Source organism: Cyrtonyx montezumae, unplaced genomic scaffold, assembly GCF_038088225.1.
Source record: "Cyrtonyx montezumae isolate F1298 unplaced genomic scaffold, pur_monq_1.0 scaffold_8, whole genome shotgun sequence".
Classification (NCBI taxonomy): Eukaryota; Metazoa; Chordata; class Aves; order Galliformes; family Odontophoridae; genus Cyrtonyx; species Cyrtonyx montezumae.
Window position 1 is genome coordinate 39,529,946 of NW_027072089.1, and position 18,196 is coordinate 39,548,141.

At 41.4% G+C, this 18,196-nt stretch overlaps 1 protein-coding gene across 9 annotated transcripts in view; it reads right to left on the bottom strand.

The window, feature by feature from the left end:
* Positions 1-3,588: 3,588 nt before the first annotated feature.
* DTNA (dystrobrevin alpha) overlaps positions 3,589-18,196 on the bottom strand; it is a 167,288-nt gene continuing 152,680 nt past the window's right edge. For all 9 annotated transcript variants that reach the window (XM_065751940.1, XM_065751950.1, XM_065751949.1 and 6 more), the window contains 4 exons: positions 14,969-15,058; positions 14,150-14,318; positions 13,263-13,395; positions 3,589-4,251 (listed from right to left, as the gene is read on the bottom strand). In XM_065751940.1, the coding sequence (XP_065608012.1) occupies positions 4,096-4,251; positions 13,263-13,395; positions 14,150-14,318; positions 14,969-15,058 (548 nt within the window). In that variant the 3' untranslated portion in view covers positions 3,589-4,095. The remainder of the gene's footprint in view (positions 4,252-13,262; positions 13,396-14,149; positions 14,319-14,968; positions 15,059-18,196) is intronic.

Sequence of the window (18,196 nt, forward strand, 5' to 3'; positions counted from 1 at the left end):
TCAAGACCCGCCTGGACGCCTACCTGTGCGACCTGGTGTAGGGAACCTGCTTTGGCAGGGGGGCTGGACTCAGTAGTCTCTTGAGGTCCTTTCCAACCCCTATGATTCTCTGAGTCTATATTTTCCTCAGGGGGGAACAGAAGGTAGAGTAACCAAGAGGCAACAGGAAAACAGCCCGTGCCAATAAATCAGTTTCCAGCGGCTCTTCTGTTCCCCACAGGCCATAGGCTGACTGTGGGCTAGGAAGAAATACAGCAAACTGAGATTAAGCATGGATAAAACAGAGTTTTCTTCATGAGCCAACAATACGTCATCATATATTAAAAAACCCAAGAATATGAATCTGGACTGGGATCGTTGAGGCAAAGTTCAGTGCATCTGGCGAACAGTTCACAATGTAAAATGATCACCTTTATTGAAGAACACCACGGTGTAGACAGGGGAATTAGGGCAAATAAACCTTGCTGATTTATAGGTTACCACAGCGGGCAGCTTGGAAGGAGGAGACTGGGTTTTATCTGCTTCTCAGATACCGGGATATTTCACTCCATGAGAAGCATTACAGGATATTTTTGATGCACTGATATTGCTTTCATTCGAAGCGAGCCCACCCTGGTGTAATTAACTAGGCAGTTAGCAAGGGCTGCTTGCAGCACCACAGGGGACCTGTAGAAAACACCTGTCCTTGGGCTCCAGGGGCTTTCAAAACCAAAACAAGCTACAGACACGATGCTCTGCACATTACTTTTAAAAATCTTTTTAATGAAGAAATAATTCCATTCCAAAATATAGACACACAATTAAATAGTTTAATCACTTCAAAATATAACATGTCCCCAGTAGGTTCCAACACACACACACACAAAACGATACTTAACAGCAATACAAAAAACCCATACAATAGCAGTTCTGTTACAATACCAATGAATATTGTGACATCTTTAGTGTCTCTGGATCTGTCTCAAGTGGTGTCAAGTACAGTAGTTTTAAAAACGTCTTGCAGTTAGTAGCCTCAAGATGTAACTCTTCGTATGTTTGGTTTTGGTTCAAAGGTAAAAATGCCCTCTGCCTTCAGGACACAGTGGAGTGCTTGTTGTTCACAGCTCCGTCTGCTGAATTGAACCAACACGATTACAGCAACCCGAGGTTGCAATATTTACAAAGTCTATCTACAGTAATTGCCGAGAACCAATAAAGATGGGAGAAGATGACCGAAAGAAAAGGCAGACACACATGATAAATTATGATGCAACAATTTGGCTCATGCATATAAGAAAATACATATTATATCACAACAAAGGCCACACACCTTTTTATGCAGTTTAGTTAACGTTACTACTTACAGACAACCCATTCACCACCTTCGCTTTGGACATTCGAGGACCCTATACATCTTCACATCCCTGTCTCCTGAATCCAAACCACTGGTTCCCTCCAGTGACGGTAAAACCACCCAGAGTTTCGACTGCTGTGGTGGGCCATTGGGAGCTAAGAAAAGGCCCTTTGCTGAGGACCTCTTCTGTAACTCTGTTTACTTTAATGACCACAAACCACAATCAAAATAATATTCAACAAGCAGACAAAGACCAGCTGGGTGAATATGTAGCCAGCTTGACAGTTGGGAAATGCTTAAAACAGATGTTTGGAGAACCGAGTGAGGGGTGCTTCATCTCGGAGCTCCAGGGTGGCAGGGACCTAGAGCTCTGCTGGGGACGGCCCCGCTGACACCAGGCTGACAGAAAGGCGCGTGATCCGCCAGCTTCCCTCATTGCTCCTGGTCCCAAAGCCCTTGCGATGGATTTATTCTATCGTGTCTATTTTAAGCATAGTGATAATGATCACACAGACATGAAGATGATGGGAGGGAGCTACTACTCTGGGTACAGTTAAACATGACATGGGTTGAATTAGTCAGCCATTGCACGTAGCTGTGTTCTAACCTGTCTAGTCTATCTCTGTTCAGGAAATGTTCAACCGGAATCCTGAGCTGACAGTAACATCTACAGTTTCACTGGAGTAGCTCTAAACATGGAGTGCTAGGCACTATTGGAGGCTCACCCATTCCTGAGAGGAGGCTGGAGGAGGGGCATCAGGATACAGGGCCGGCCCTGCCAGGCCAGCACAGATCCCAGGGAAAGGATCAGTGGCTGCAGAAGTGACAAGTTTACATGATGGTATCTGGATGACTCAGAATCCATTTGGATGTCAGAGACCAAGCCCAGATACGCAAGGAGATGTGGATAAGAGATCTGCATAAGCAATAATGCGATATGAAAGTGAAAAATGGCAGCAGCTCTTTCATACAGATACTCATCCCCTAACACATTGTGCCCAGGGAAACAGCCATATGTCTAGAGAGTGCATGCAAGCATCACGTGAACTTACAGGGTTGAGCTACGCAGCAATCTCACGTAAATACGGCAGCACACATCCACGTAACCACGAAGGAGAGGACAGACAAACCGTGTTCACCTGCTCCACGTCGATAACCTATCACTTGCTGTAGGCAAACTGTGCTGGTGTGAAATACCTGTATGAAACGTTACTGTTACCAGGGCTGCTAGGCAGCATCACTTTGGAAGCAGCAGTGTTGTATCAGGGCAGTAAGATTACATCTGCCCAGAGGTCGTCCCAAGATAACGCACTGTGCTTCTCCACTGGGCCGTGCACTCAACGTGCTGCCTTGTGCTGACACTGCTTCTGGCCCAGCTGTCCCCAGGCTGGCTCCAGGGACATGGCTGGTTCTCCGCGTGGCCTGTGACCTGCCATACAGGTGTAAGCTTCATTTCCAAGCAATATGCTGTGTGGGGGATATTCCAGCTATTTTGTGTCCATCCCTGCTCAGAACTGTCCCTGGGTTTGCAGGAACAGCCAGGCAAACACTTCTTAGCTAGCAGTCTCCCTTCCTAATCCCAAACAGCCAGGTAAATCCCCTTTCTCCTGAAATTCCTTTACTCATGAGTTACAAACATGGACAGAACTCCAGCTTTGTAACTGTATGCCCGTCGAGAAAACCCACCGCTTCTCTTGTGCTTTTCACTGACAGCTATAATTCTCCATCCAGCTCTGAAAGAGTCTCACTACACATTTCCAAGAGTGCATGCAGAACATCTGGTGGCTGGCTAAGGCAATACACATTCGGAACTCAAAAGAGAACAGTTGCAAGCGCACTTTAAGCCTGTACATTTAAAGCTGAAGGCCTCAAAAATAACGTCATGGAGTGGGTGAGTCGGAGGGGCAGAGGAATGGAAAGAGACGATTTGTTGAACACATGCTTACTAAAGCTAAAACATCAATGAAACAATACCGTGGAAGATTATACATAACATCAGTCAGTTCAGGGATCTTATGGCACCTGTGGTTTATAAACAGCTTTAGCAACGAGTATTTCAAAACATAGTTCACAGTTTTAAGAAGATCTGTGCTGATTTAAAAACTAGATTCTATATCATTTGAATGTCACCTTTTGTATATGATATCTATTTGGAAAAAAAATATTTACACTACCTTCTATGGCTGATTTGTTAGACTATTTTGAAAGAAACATTCCTAAGTTACGCATTAGCCCTAAAGTAAGATTTTTTTAAATTGTTATTATTAATTATATTATCATTGTTATTTTAGTACACTTTGTGTAAGTCTTAATTTAAAGACTTGCAAGCAAATCACAAATATAGTCTGGTACTTGGATTTTTGGGCTACTAGATATATACACTCAGGAGTATAATCGCTCGGTGTTAACGCATAATCGCAGCTTTTTATTTCTTCCTTGGAAAAAAAAAAAGTACAGTGTATAGTAAACCAATCTACTAAAATCTCAAAGTATTCAGAAATCAAATCTCTATCTATAAACAGTATTGTCATTGTAAACTGAACAGGTTCAATATCATGTGCAAAGGGTTTGTGTGAGTTATTAATACTGCCATCCTTTGTAACAGCAGTACGCACTTCAGTCAGTATTCTTCACTGGTAATGAGCCATGTTACAGAAGATGTAGCTAATACAAGTTAGCTTTAAATGAAAGTCTTTTGTCAAAACACACATCTACGAACTACAACTCTTAGAACAAAAGTACTGTGCTACAGTCCTCAGAACTTAGTTATGTGAGTTTTTTGTCAAGAGACGCTGCACCTCTTGGTTCCACTCTTCTGTGAAGTTTGCAGCTAAGCTTTCCTCATCGTCCGTCCGAAAGCAGCTCTCCTCATCGTCAGTTCTTACATAGCTCTCGTTGTCTGTCTGGCTGCAGCTTGCCTGGTGAGAAACATTGAGGGAAACCTTTTAAGAAAGAGCCAGTGGAAGAGACACTGCATGTGTGTACACACCCACACAAGCACACCTACATGCGGAGCGAGAGCAGGCAGCTGGAGAGAGAAAGGGAGGAGCTGGCCAACTCTTGTGGCTACGCCCGAAACAATCAAAAAGAAAAAGTAATTCTGCCCAGGTGAGTCATAGAATTGGCCACAGAGTCATTAAGATTGGGAAAGACCACCAAGATCTCTCAGTCCATCCATCAGCCCACCGTGCCCACTAACTGTCCCTCAATGCCACATCTCCACAGTTCTTGAACACCTCCAAGGACAGTGACTGCTCCACCCCCCTGGGCAGCCTGTGCCACTGCCTCACCGCCACTGGGAGAAGAATTCTTCCTAATACCCAACCTGAACTTCCAATGGGACAACTTAAATCCATTCCCTCTCGTCCTATCACTGTTAAGTGGGAGAATAGCAAAGAATTAAATGAAATCTCACAAACCAAGAAAGGTCAGGTAGTTTAGCTTACTCCTTCTTCCTGGCACCATTTGATTGTATTAATTATTCACCTGGTGGTGGTCAGCCCTTAAATGGGGTTTGGGAGAGGTGGAGCCAGGCTCCACCCCTTCTAATCACACAGGTATATCACTTTCACCTGTGCCCCTGTGGCTGACTCAGTGCTCACCTCAGGTGACCAATCAGTGGTTCAGGCCGTGATTCAACAGTTCCCATACAATAGTGCCGACAAGAAGCTAGTTCTTTTTCTAATTTTCTGGATAAATTACTTTTTGAGTAGGGAGATGGATATTCTACATTATTTCATGAGTTCTCTCTGTTTCATGTCCAGCACTGGGATAGAGAGGTTTCCATAAAAGAAAAAATGAGCACTGATGAACATCACAACTATAAATTTATGGTGGTATTTTGGAATTATTCCAGAATTAATTCCAATTTGTCGTGTTATAAAACTGTTTCTCAGTCTTTTTAATGGCTAAATCCACAAGTTCTGCTCTGCTACATATCATTCAGAGATTTTCAAAAACATCCCTGTCACTTGTGTCATTTTAAAACGAAATTTAAAAAAAAACCCTAAAGCTGCTTCTTCACAGTTAACCTGGTCACAGTTCTTTTTTACACCTACATGCCAAGAAGAGGAGGATTTAAGAAGAAAAAATAAAGAGGAAAAACAAAATATAGCTTACAAAGTAGCACACAGTTTTAGAAATGCTGTGCTGCCAGCCTCCTGTTATTTTCAAGTGGGATGACTCACATAATGCTGCTTTTTATGCACTTCTTCAGTAAGAAAAAAACACCGAAACAACAAAAAGAGACACTGAATCAAATGGTTTTGCTAGTGGATTATGCCTTATTGAAGTGATTAGTTCATCCAGGGTTTGCAATCTGCATCTCCATCACTGCATCAGTGACTTAGGAACAGGGTTGAAGTAACTGGGCTTGCTCATCCTTGGGCAGAGAAGCAAAGGAGGATTGATTAGCATCTGTCTGGAGGGTAGTTACATGATTACAAAGCCAAAAGCTGCTTGATAGTGACTGAGTATACAAAAAAGGCAAACCACATTTTTGGTGGTTCAGCTTGGAGTTTGGGGTAAAACAAATCATGAGGGGGGAGATGCTATGCTGGAACAGGATGTCCTGAGAGGTGGTGACATCTACATCCAGGGAGGTCTTCAAGTTTCTGATAGACAAAGACACACCTGACAAGATCTCATGCTGGAGATGGGCCTCCAGAGGGCCCAACCAAACTGAACACCTACACCTCTATAAGCTCCTGAGCTTCTGGCTTGATGCCCATGCTAGGAATGAGCCCTAGTGCATTAGCCTTAAATCACAGAACTATAGAATGATTTGAGTTGGAAGAGACCTTAAAGATCACCTAGTTTCAAATCCCCTGCCGTGGGCAGTGTTGCCAACCACTAGACGCAATCAGTCAGCTCTGACTGGCAGTGTTTGGTACGCTACAGCTTAAAACAGGCCAGGGCATGGCTGGGAAATGTGAGTTCAGGCAGTGGGCACAGCAAATGTGAAAAATAGACATTCATTAATTGTGGGCCAGTAACCTAGCTTGTTCCCTGCCATACAGGTCCTGAATTTCATCCCTCTTGAACAGCAAATGTTGTGGCGATAGGACAAGGGGAAATGGCCACAAGCTGAAGCATAGGAAGTTCCACACAAATGTATGTGGGAACTTCTTCACAGTGCAGTGACGGAGCAGTGGCACAGCTGCACAGAGAGGTGGTGGAGTCTCCTTCTCTGGAGACATTCAAGACCCACCTGGACACCTACCTGTGCAACCTGGGCTAGGGAGCTGCTTTGGCAGGGGGTTGGACTCCATGATCTCTAGAGGTCCCTTCCAACCCCTTCAGTACTGTGATTCTGTGATTGTATGATAAATGTCCAGATCTACATTGCAAAGGACTGAAAATGGCCTGTGAAATGCAGGCTAGCTCGCCAAGACCTGGTGTTCAGCAGTATTTATAATAACTGCAAGTAAACATGAGAACAGAGTTAAAAAAAAAAAGGTAAAATATGAGAAAAATTTAATAGTGCTACTCACAAAGATTTCTGTCCTGGAAAAACAGTGAAGTTGAATAAACAATTATTTGTTAGTGATGTCTTCTTAACAAAACGTTGAGGCAATTTGGGGGTTTTCACATTTGAGTAATTTCTGCCTGTTCCTATACAAACCATTCAGTCACCTCTACAATGGAAAACCCCCAGCCACCCAAACACCAAAATAATCTGTTTGATAAGGTTATGAATGAGTGAAAGGTTTTACGAGTGGAAATGGAACTAAGTCTTCAGCTTTAACTACATTTTTGTCAACAGAGAAATGCCATCAATGTCATCATAGTAAAACAAATTGACAACAAAACCTCTAAGACCCTTCCCTTTACTCTCCTTCACGGGGATGCTACATATCTGTTTGTACCAACTTTAGACATCTCCTTTCCTGTTATAATGATGCACACAAATGAATAAGATGATACCAACAAAAATGATGTTCTTTCATTAAGAAAGCATTAGAAAATCTAGGGAATTGCAGGTCTTGAGGGAGCACGTCCACTGCTGAAGTTGACAACTCTTAATCGAAAGTGACAACGTTGTAAGCACTTTCAGAGGTGGAGGCTTTCTGCTCCCATTGGCCATCCTTGGTGAAAAGTGCAACTCCATCCAGGAAGGTAAAGGCAAAATAATGTTGAAGCTGCATTTTGAGATTTGCCTAGTGCTGGCTGAGGATAAGCTAAAATTCATTCTGTTACTCTTTAAGAACAAACCAAGTGCTATTCAAGTGCATTTAACATACAAAATAAACTCAAAACATGATTACATTATATTTTATGTATTACTTGAGCCACTTGATCTCTTGGGATCTTGTTATACCAGATGCTTTTTCAAAATCAATTCTGGAGAACTGAACATTAGCATTTTTAAAAAAGTCAATGCATACAGAATACAAAAAGCCTTAATCAAGTGCCATCAACATAGCTTGTCCATGACTGATAAATAAGGAAATGAACAGAAGCTCGTGGCTGGCCATCAGCAGCAACGTCACTGATATGATGCTATAATACATTGATGTGCTCCCAGTTGGCTTTCTGTCTCATACATATAGGCAATACACTACTGCTGTATTTGTATGATTACTGATTGAACAATATTATCTTCGTCTTGATGCAATTTGTGAACTTCAAGCAAGAACCCAACATAAACAGCACAGGCATTTTAGATATCTTGTCTGGTATGAACAATTATCTTCCCAAGACTGTGAAATACTGGTACTGAATAAAATGTACACAGTAGAAAAGTCAGTTATTCATAATTGCAATTAAACCCAGCTACATATAACATTTCCACTACACATATAGTTTATATGTACATTAGTTTTGAAAGATCTATTTTCCTTTTCAAGCAACATGATCTGCAGCTGGCAAGTGCAACAAAATAATAGAAGAAAACTTGCTTTTCTGTCTGTCTATGTTCTGGAAACCCAGCTTATGTTTTTAACAAGACTTCTGAGAAAATGAATGTAACATGAGGGGCAATGTTAGGAGAAAATTTTGTGAACATTTATTTGGTGTTTATGGTACTCTGGGTATTGCTGTTTGCTTTTCACATCCATTTATTTTGCTTTAGCTGTTAGAGAAACTGAGACAGATGCTTTGGAAATACTTAACAGCTCTGAACACTCAAGACTGGCAGCTGCTTTACCAAGGCCCACACTTTCATGTTCAAATCATAATACCACCAGAACTTGTAAAACTCTTGAATTAGGGTCAAACTTTGTTATCTAAGAAAGGAGAGTTTCAGTCTTTCCTGAAATTACGGCACTTCCAGCATAAAACACAGCACCCGAAATCTAGCAAGTGGTTTTGCTGGTCTCAACATCTCCTTGCTCCCACCACTGACTTTATAGAGGACCTCTCACTGCAGAGGTCTGCACTTTCCCTCAGAAGTCAGAAAAGCAGAGACCACAGCTTCAGACGAGGCAAGAAATAAGCCTGTGGCCTCCTGTTTCCCAGGGAAATGTTCAGAATATCAGGCTACTTTGTAAAAACAGTCTTAGTCTGTGTTTCTGAGTGAAAACACAACTGCTGAATTTGGCATTAAACACAGTGAGGCTGACGTGTGAAGAACATGACCTGAAAATGGGCCAGCAGGAACTCATAAACTATCCTGCTTTATCTCTGAATTGCCAGGCTCAAGCTAGTGGATGGGTACCTTGCACTTTTGCATCGGGGCACTTTAAACCTCCACAACACATCTGAAGACACCTCTACAATTAAGCAGCTGGTGGATTGCTTTCTTTGATGTTTGCCTATCTGCTGTCTCCCACGCTACAGCACATGTTCTGGTCTCACCAGAAATTATTTATTTCAGTTATACTAGGAAGACTCAACCATTGCAAGAATTAAACTCAGGTTCCCTGAAATGTAATCTGATTTCTTATCTTCTGTATATACTTCCTCTACGCTGGCTAATATACTTGTCATCATTCCCAGAGATGAAAACTCTGCATTCTAACTCTTGTGGCCAACAAACAAAAAGGATGAAAAAGGTGGTGGTGTAACACGAGTCCTCGGTTCCACGACCATATTTCAAATGGATTATTAGAAATGATTTGGTGACATTCCTACACATTCTAGTACACGTTAAAAGAAGGAAGAAACAGTATCACCACACACACTTGGCAGCACAAGGTGCTTTGCAACTGAAATACATGGTGTGAGGATTCATTCCAAACATTCTTCTAAATTACAATGATACTTACTTGAGAGGAGAGAGAGAAGGATATTGCACTCAACTTTGCAAACTGACCTGCAGATAACAAAGGATAGAAAACAAGAACATGACAAATTAAGCCAGTGAGCAGCCAGGTAGTGTATTATTTTGAAGAAAGCCATGCACAAGCCTAGAAATAAAGACTGTAATTGTGGACCCAGAAAACAAACCCAATGAAAAGTGCCTTACACAACACATTAGGCAAAAGACTGTAACAAGAACACAACTGCTAACAGATGTGGGAGCATCAGTGCTGTTAGCACTTACACTTGTGCATTATATGTGATTTTTCTGGTACAAACAGTTGTTACTTACAACATGCTTCAGAAAAAGAGAGAAAGAATCCTCCTTTGAGGTTCCCTGCCCCAGATTCCCTTGTGCAACCTAAGTGTTCTGCTCACTTTACTAATTTAGAATTTGCTTGAAAATCTTGCTTGAAGACAAGGTGACACAAAATAACAAGAGTGGGTTTTGACCAACCGTTTTCCATGCTAGGCTACATCTACACATTTTTCTAAATGTGCTGCTTTTACAAAAGTGAGATATTTAATAATGTAAGAATGGTTACCACATTGTTACTGAGGTTACCATTCTGTAACCTTAGTAGGAGTTCTCCCTCGCAGATTACTTCAACTGACAATTGCATTATGACAGCTACTGCCACCAGTTATTTTTTTGCTATCCAGATGAATTCAGTGCACTTGTGAGTAGAAATAGTAAAATACCCTGTAATGAATTCCAATGGTTGGACGCATAAGGAGAATAGTTCACCTGGCCACTGTTCAGTAGGATACCCTAAACCAGTCATTTTCCTTCTTTCATCTTTTCAAGTGGAAAGCAAGCCATGGCTTCATCTTCAGGAAGTATCAGTGACAACAGTGGAAAAAGGAATAGTGTAACAAAACGCCACAAATTAACTGCAAAGCACAGAGAGCAAGCCAAAGCAAAAATGTATGTCCCAGGAGCAATACGTGGTACTATCCAACCACCTCCCAATCATCCTAGTGGCTCCTACTAACTTAATGCATAATTTTGCTTGTTTAAACATGTCCCCTAATCAAAAGGGCATCAGACATTGTAGGAAGGACTTCTCATGCACACTACATCCTTTGGGTCTGTAGTTAGCAACAAAAAATAGTTTCTACTTATAAGTTAGGGCTATCAAATAATTGCCTGATAGGAGCTGACAACATGATAGACAGTGAGGTACATTACAAAATTTCTTTTGGAAAAATTCTTAAATTGACTTGTCTAGAATAAGGATTTTCTATTGCCTCACTGAACACATTTCTGTTCACGCTGGTGTAGCCTTGTCTCACCCGTGCTTAAGAGGAGTTTTATTCTGATGTCATCAAGGAGATCTCCTCCCCTTCTGTGAATGTTGTTGGAAGACAGTAGAAAAGCTATTTTTGACTGAAGCAAGAGTAACATTCAGGTCTGTTTAGCAGCACTTGCAGCTTCTACTACACAAGGCATACCCTTATTTTGCATCACACTTGCATACTCAGTTTTGTTCATGTACAAAATCTCGTTGTAACTTGTGTGTCATGTAACAGTTACTGTATAATGTACTTCCATAGTGAAATCACAGTTCAGTCAAATTGGCCTATCAACCCTTCCAGAAAAATAATTTTTACCAGCAATAATAACATCTATTATTTGGAGCTTGATAGCTGTCACTGCTCACGTACTTCTTCTTAGCAACTGACAGTTGCTTTCTCTTACATCAGCAGTGGCAGCTCATCTTGTTCAGAAGTTTAAAGACTGTCATTTCCTAGCTTGGATTAAAAAAAAAAAAGTGACAAAAAAAACCCCCATGTCATCCACTCCTGCCTAAGTATATATATCCCATAACAATACTCCTGCTGCTGCTGTCATCATGTCCTTAGTGACCTTTGTAATTAAATGAGTTTTGACAGGTTACCACCAGCCTGTAGCAGACTGAGGTAAACAAGCCCCCAAAAGACACCCATCAACCTCAAAATTACCTGCAATTTTGATATGAGGCAATGAACTTTTTAAGACTAATTAATCCTAGCAGCTTTGCAGAAGAGGTAACTACAAGAACTGCCATTTTTTATTAGATCAAGAGCCTGTCAGTCCCAGAATCTTGTCTCTAAAGTGACCATCAGTGGACACCACAGAAAAACAAACCAGCAAATCTCCAGCCTGGAAAGTGCTTTTGAATCTGATTTCTGTACAGTTAGTCTCTCAGTATCAGCTAAATCATTTATTTTATTTTTGCACATTTATATATTTGGTCTCTGTTACAGTCTACAGTGGTGAGATCCAAATTTTAATCTGGATTTTTGTTTTAATTTTGATCACCGTGTGGGAAAATACTTATTCTTGCTTGCTATAAACCTGTTCCCTATTAACTGAATTGGGTATGCTCTACTATAAGTTCATAAGTTCATAAGGTTGGAAAGGACCTATAAGATCATCTAGTCCAACCATCCTCCTATCACTATCTCTACCCAACTACTAAATTAAGTCCTTTAGCACCTCATCTAAACGCTTCTTGAACAGCGCTAGGGACGGTGCCTCAACATAAACATTACAACTATCATTATTACAAGATGTGAGTTTTATATTAGTATGATCCAAGTCAGAATAACTTAAAAAATGGTGATAGTTTATTACAGCAGGCAGAAGTGGAGATCACTGCACGGGCAGGACAGGATATCTGCAGAATTCCAAGCCCCTTTGTCAAATTAGCTTTTCTTGGATTCTCAAACAAATACCCTTAGAAGACTTCCTCAGGGGGCATTTAATGACAAATCCCCAGGCTCCACTATACTTAGATATATAGATGCTTGTTGAATACTTGGTTCTCTAAAATATAATACATTCCAGACCCTCTCCTCCCTTCCAGACTCTGAAAATGACAATGACAATGACACACAGACTGCACTTAAGTTTCAGTTCACAGTGGAGAAACCATTATTAATGTTTTCCATTACTGGAGGAAAACAAAATCTAAATATAACAAGAGCCAGCCACTGTGGTATGGAGCACGGAGGTCTAAATGACGTAGCAGGAACTGGTAGAGAACAAGCTCAGAGGCAATTCTGGCCCACCTGAGGGCCTTGGTAAGGATAAGGGCTACTGTCGTGGTACTTCTGAGCATGCACAAAAGCTAGATGCACACATGCCTACAGAAAAGAAGAGCAGCAGTTTTCAGAATTTTGGAGTGTTGGGAAAGGCTGTGAGACCCGAGTCTGCTCAGCCTAGAGTACAGAAGACAGAAGGAATCTGATCAATGTTTATAATATCTGAAGTGTGGAAGGGAACTGGATGAGGACAGACTCTTTTCAGTGGTGTGCAGTGATATAACAAGGAGCAGAGGTCAAAAACTGGAATACAGGAAGTTCCACGCAAGTATGGGGAAGAACTTCTTTATAGTGAGGGTAACAGAGCACAGGAACAGGCTGCCCAGAGCGTTTGTGGAGTCTCCCTTGGAGATATTTGAGATCTGTCTGGATGCCTACGTGTGACCTATTGTAGGGAACCAGCATTAGCAGGGAGTTGGACACGATGATCTCCTGAGGTCCCTTCCAAGTCCTGTAGTTCTGTGATTCTGTGAATGTGGCTGATAGAGTAACTGAGATCACATCTTAGGGCCCAGGACAGGATAAGAAGGGCTCTGGGCAGCTCTGGCATGTAATTATTTCCAGTTTATGGAGACATACAGTCAGCTCCTTTTCCCACCTGGTATGCATCATCCTGCAGCTTCTGCTTCAGGTACTCCTCCATCTTCAGTTCATTCTCCAGCTGGCGGACAGAATCATTCTCATAATTTTCATCATCTGCTCTGACAAAAGGATCTCCGTCTTCTGTAACCCTAAAGACAATTATTCATAAACAGGCTCCTGAGATGAATGACATTCAGAATGAATTCAACCTCCATCTACAGCAGAGCTTGAGGACAGCAGGATACCTTTGCTCCAGCCACATGCACCACCAGATAACAATGTCCTGGAGGTAGAAAACATGGCTATTATTTGCCCTCTCCAGTGGTCTTGTATTGATGAAGTAGAACAAAGGGTATAATATAATCTGCTGAAGGTATTTTGGGTGTATGGAAATGTGTAACTGAAGTCCTCAATAACTGCTTTGATAGTAACACAAAGAGTAGGAGGTTGAACTAAAATATGCCGATTGGTAAGATTCTGGTTCTAAAAACAAATTAGCTTGTTGATAAATCAACTTGGTAAATAAAAAAGCATTCTATCTTTTCCAGAAAAACAAAAAAAATTCTTTTTTCACTGTGCTCTAGTAGTCTCTCAGGTCTGGATAAGAAGGGATTGGGACTGCAGAGCAAATTAAGGGGCACTGCTGTCCCACAGTCCACACTGCTCAAGTATCCTAGAGTTGATATGAGATAACTCACACCTGAAGGTATCCTATGCTCTGGTCTTTCAAGTATACTTACTTGAAAGCAGTAGCTTACTACTGTCTATTCATAAAGCTGTCCTCATTTGGATTTAGCCTTTTTTTGGTTATTCAAATAGTTGAGAGGGTGAGAAAATATTTCAAGCTGCGTAATGTCTTCAGCAGAAAAAGAGGTTACAGGGGTGAACTGAGCAGGTACGCACATGTCACTGCGCATGGATCCAGTGGCAGCAGCACTGTGGATGTACCCGGGCTTCCGGGCATGGATCTGCGCAAGGAAAGCCTTCTCAGATGTTGGGGATGGAACAAGGTCATCAAAATGAGTCCGTCCAAATTCAGAATCCACGTTGCTTTCTGTTTCACTGCCCACTTCTGTGAAGCCAAAGTTGACAGATGTTTCCATTTAACTTTCACAAGACTAAGCGTACCAGTTTATCTCTCTAAACCTTTCTCTGTCTTTCATCTTAGGGTGGTCATCTCATTGTACTGAATACAGGAGAGTACAGTAGAATACTATTCTACATGTCTCTGTAGATCTAATGGTCTTCTTCTTGTGGTGGGACAGAATAGTGAAGCTTTTGCATATTTGGTTTAATAGGCAGGATGTTTTTATGAGTATACTACATACTGCATTTTACAAAAGTTCCTACATATTCTACATTGGATGAAATTTCTAAAGACTGAAATCCCTCTTCTGTCCCACCCCAGCTATCTCTTCAAATGGAAACTTGCCATCAATTCACAGCCACTGACAAACTTTTCTCTCAGGCACAAAAATTCCATGAAAAGGCCATTTTCTTAAGAAACCAGGGGAAAACTTCTCAAGGAATTTTTGTTGCATTCAGCTGCATTTTTACAACCACGGCTTTCAAAACCCCTGAATTCTGAAGCTGTTATTTAGGACACCTTCTATAAGCATTAAAAGCTTTCCTTGTTAGTCCACATGTTCCTACCTCTCATTTTTCCTAGACATACATGAAGTATCAGTTTATTGACTATCCAACCTCTTCAGCCTCACTCACCAGAATTTAGTTCTTTCACCAAAGAAGACATCGTGTTGGTGATTGAATCTGCTGCCACCAGCAAATCATTTCTTAAGTTTCGTCTTGCACCTGAAGCAAGAGACAGACAAAACAGTGTTAATATTCTTCACAAGACATATGTTTTCCTATTCAAAGCAGTTTTAACCCTGCTGAAAGCTGCCATTGTGATGATTCAGGGTATCAAAGACCTTATGAGGGACACGTGCAGAAGAGTGCTCTGCAGAATGGCCTCATTTACTTATGCTGTATGCAAGAGCAGAAGCCTGCCCTCATGCTTCATTTAATCACAATGCCAGATATGTGGAGATTATTCACTGCCATCAAGCTTGCATTTGTGCACTGACACCAGCAGACCAGGCCTGGAAGATTAAATCCAGCGTGAACTCATTTAAAATGTCTGTGGGGGAGGAGGAAAGAAATGAAGTGTTTTCTATAAGTTCCCACAGTTCTGTTTAATGACACCATTATTGCTAGGTATTTGCCAGATAATTATGGCAAATGTTGAAGAAACACACTTGACCTCATCAAGACTGATATGGATTTTCCTTCTCTGCTTCCTCTCAGCCTTTGCTACAACTGAAGGATCTTTTTTTGGTGTATTTCATAATTTACTTTTTTTTTTTTTTAATAAAAGAAGCACTGTTGCCTCTCTTAACAGCCCCAGGCTGCTTTTAAACTCTTTTTAATAATGAATCTAGAAGTGCTTCCCTGCTGGACCTGGCAATATTCCCTTAATCATCAATCATGAAGGACTCTCGTGAGCTGCATGAAAAACTCCTTCCCTAGGAGCAGGCTGTTGGTAACGCATGCTTCACTCCCCCAGATCCCAAACATAGCTCCTATTGTGGCTGAATAATCAGTATATCCCACAGAATCTCTAATCTTCTGGACTCATTTATTCACAGAAACTTGCAGGATTCAATTGCTGTAGATTCTTCAGAATGGGGTGAATGTAAAACAATACATGTTAAAAACTCCAAACCCCAAGGTTTTCTCTTTCTCTCTCTCTCTCTCTTTTTCTCTTTTTAAATATACTGCTGTTAGCAGATGATTCCTGGAGTGTGAATCAAAGTAGTTAATCTCTCTCTTACACACAGGAACAATCACACAGCCACACCCTCTCTAAAGTTGTCTTGGATTTGTGTCTTTAAACTATGGCAAACTCTACAGAGAAAAAAAAAAGCAAGAGAAATGGTGCTTTTAACCATGGCTTGTCTGTGTTACGTATATGGAGACAGGTCTGTGCTGGTGCAGTGCAGAACAGAGTGCAGTATGTCAAGATGTGACAGAACAGCTGGTTTTGGGTTCTGTGGTTTTGACCTCCCCGCCCAGGGAATGTGGTAAATGACATCAAGCTAGATATTCATCACATGCTGCAGTTTTTAAATGTGATCACTTACCTTTTTATACTGCTTTCTTTCTTGAATAAAACACATTTATATACTTAAAAAGCATTTGCCTGGGGCAAATTAGTATTATTTATGGATACATTATTGTTGCCAATAGCTTATTTTTCATAGTCTTAGCTCTGGAAGAAATTTTTTAAGAACATCACATGAGTTAGTGGTCCACATTTTTGCCTCTATCAATTTTTTTCACAGCACAAGAAAGAAAAATACATCTTGACTGTTTCTTTTCTCACAGAAAATGAGGTATTCATCAGCCTGGTGTGTTGGGATTAGGAATTACACCTAAGCAAAACACATTCAATATATGAATTTATTAGGACTTTAGTAGGAAGTTCTTCATTGCATTATTCAATCCTTGGTGTAAGATACAGAGAGATAGTGCCCAGGGAAGTAAGGGTAGGGCTGCATGAAGGCTGCACTGGGTTCTTAGGAACAAACATACATTCACTCTAGCAGGGGAACTCCAGAGTTCCTCTTACATTTAAACAGGGCAAAAAATTGTTCAAATAAAATAACTGCAGTGAGGTAAATGTTTTAGAAGAAAGATTAGAAAAAGAAGGAATTATTTCTTTGTTCAGGTTACATGGACTATTTTCTTTCTTCAACGTTTCAACATAATCACTTAACCTGTGGCCTTAGAAATTCAAAACAGTTTAAAATTTATTGCAATTTGACGAGACAGTAGAAAGAGGAATGAGAAATATGGTGTAGCCTACGGCAGTTCTATGAAAAAGCAGAGGAAGAGCTCACCAAGACTTCCTGGCTTTGTCCCTGTTTAGTCTAGTCAGACCTTCTTAGAGGCACGAAGTAAAAGGGCAAGGGACAACAACCACAGGTTTCATCAAGGGACACTCAGATGTAACAACAAAATATTTACGTAAGAGACAAGGTCAAACATTGGAGCAGAGGCTGTGGAAGATGCATGATGGGAGCCATCCAGAGTTCAGCTGGTGAAAAGTCCTGAACAACTGCATCTTGCTTTGAAGCTGGCTTTCTTGGGGTAGGATGTGATGGTCTACAGAGCTCTTCCTACCTGAACTAATTCTATGGTTGCAACAAATATCCTTTAGGAGTCTTCGTGTAAAAAACCCACACTTACAATGTCCTGTTGAGATCAATAACAACTCTCCTTATTCTGGTTAACAGAATTCATTAAATAGCACAGCTGTCCAGTTTCTGCTTACCTGCCTGCCTGGAAAGCAAGGTGTGACAACTGACAAAGTTGATATCTGACAGTGAAACACAGTTGTGGATTCACAGAATCATAGTATTATTCATTAAGGTTGGAAAAGACCTCTAAGATCACCCAGTCCAACCACCAGCCATCCCCACCATGCCCGCTAATCACGTCACTCAGTGCTACATCTCCATGTTTCCTGAACACCTCCAGGGACAGTGACTCTACCAGCTCCCTGGGCAGCTTGTTCCAGTGCCTCACCACTCTTTCAGAGCAGAGACTTTTCCTAATATCCAACCTGAAATTCCACTGAGACAACTTAAATCTATTCCCTCTCGTCTTATCGCTGTTACTTGGGAGAGGAGGCTGACCCCCCCCTTGCCACAACCTCCCTTCATGGAGTTGCAGAGAGCGATAAGGTCTCCCCTGAGCCTCCTATTCTCCAGACTGAACAACCCCAGCTCCCTCAGCTGCTCCCCATGAGACTTATGTCCCAGACCCCTCACAGCTTTGCTGCCCTTCTCTGGACATGCTCCTGGGTCTTGATGTCTTTCTTGCAAGTGAGGGGCCCAAACAGAACACAGCACTTGAGGTGCGACCTCACCAGCACTGAGTATAGAG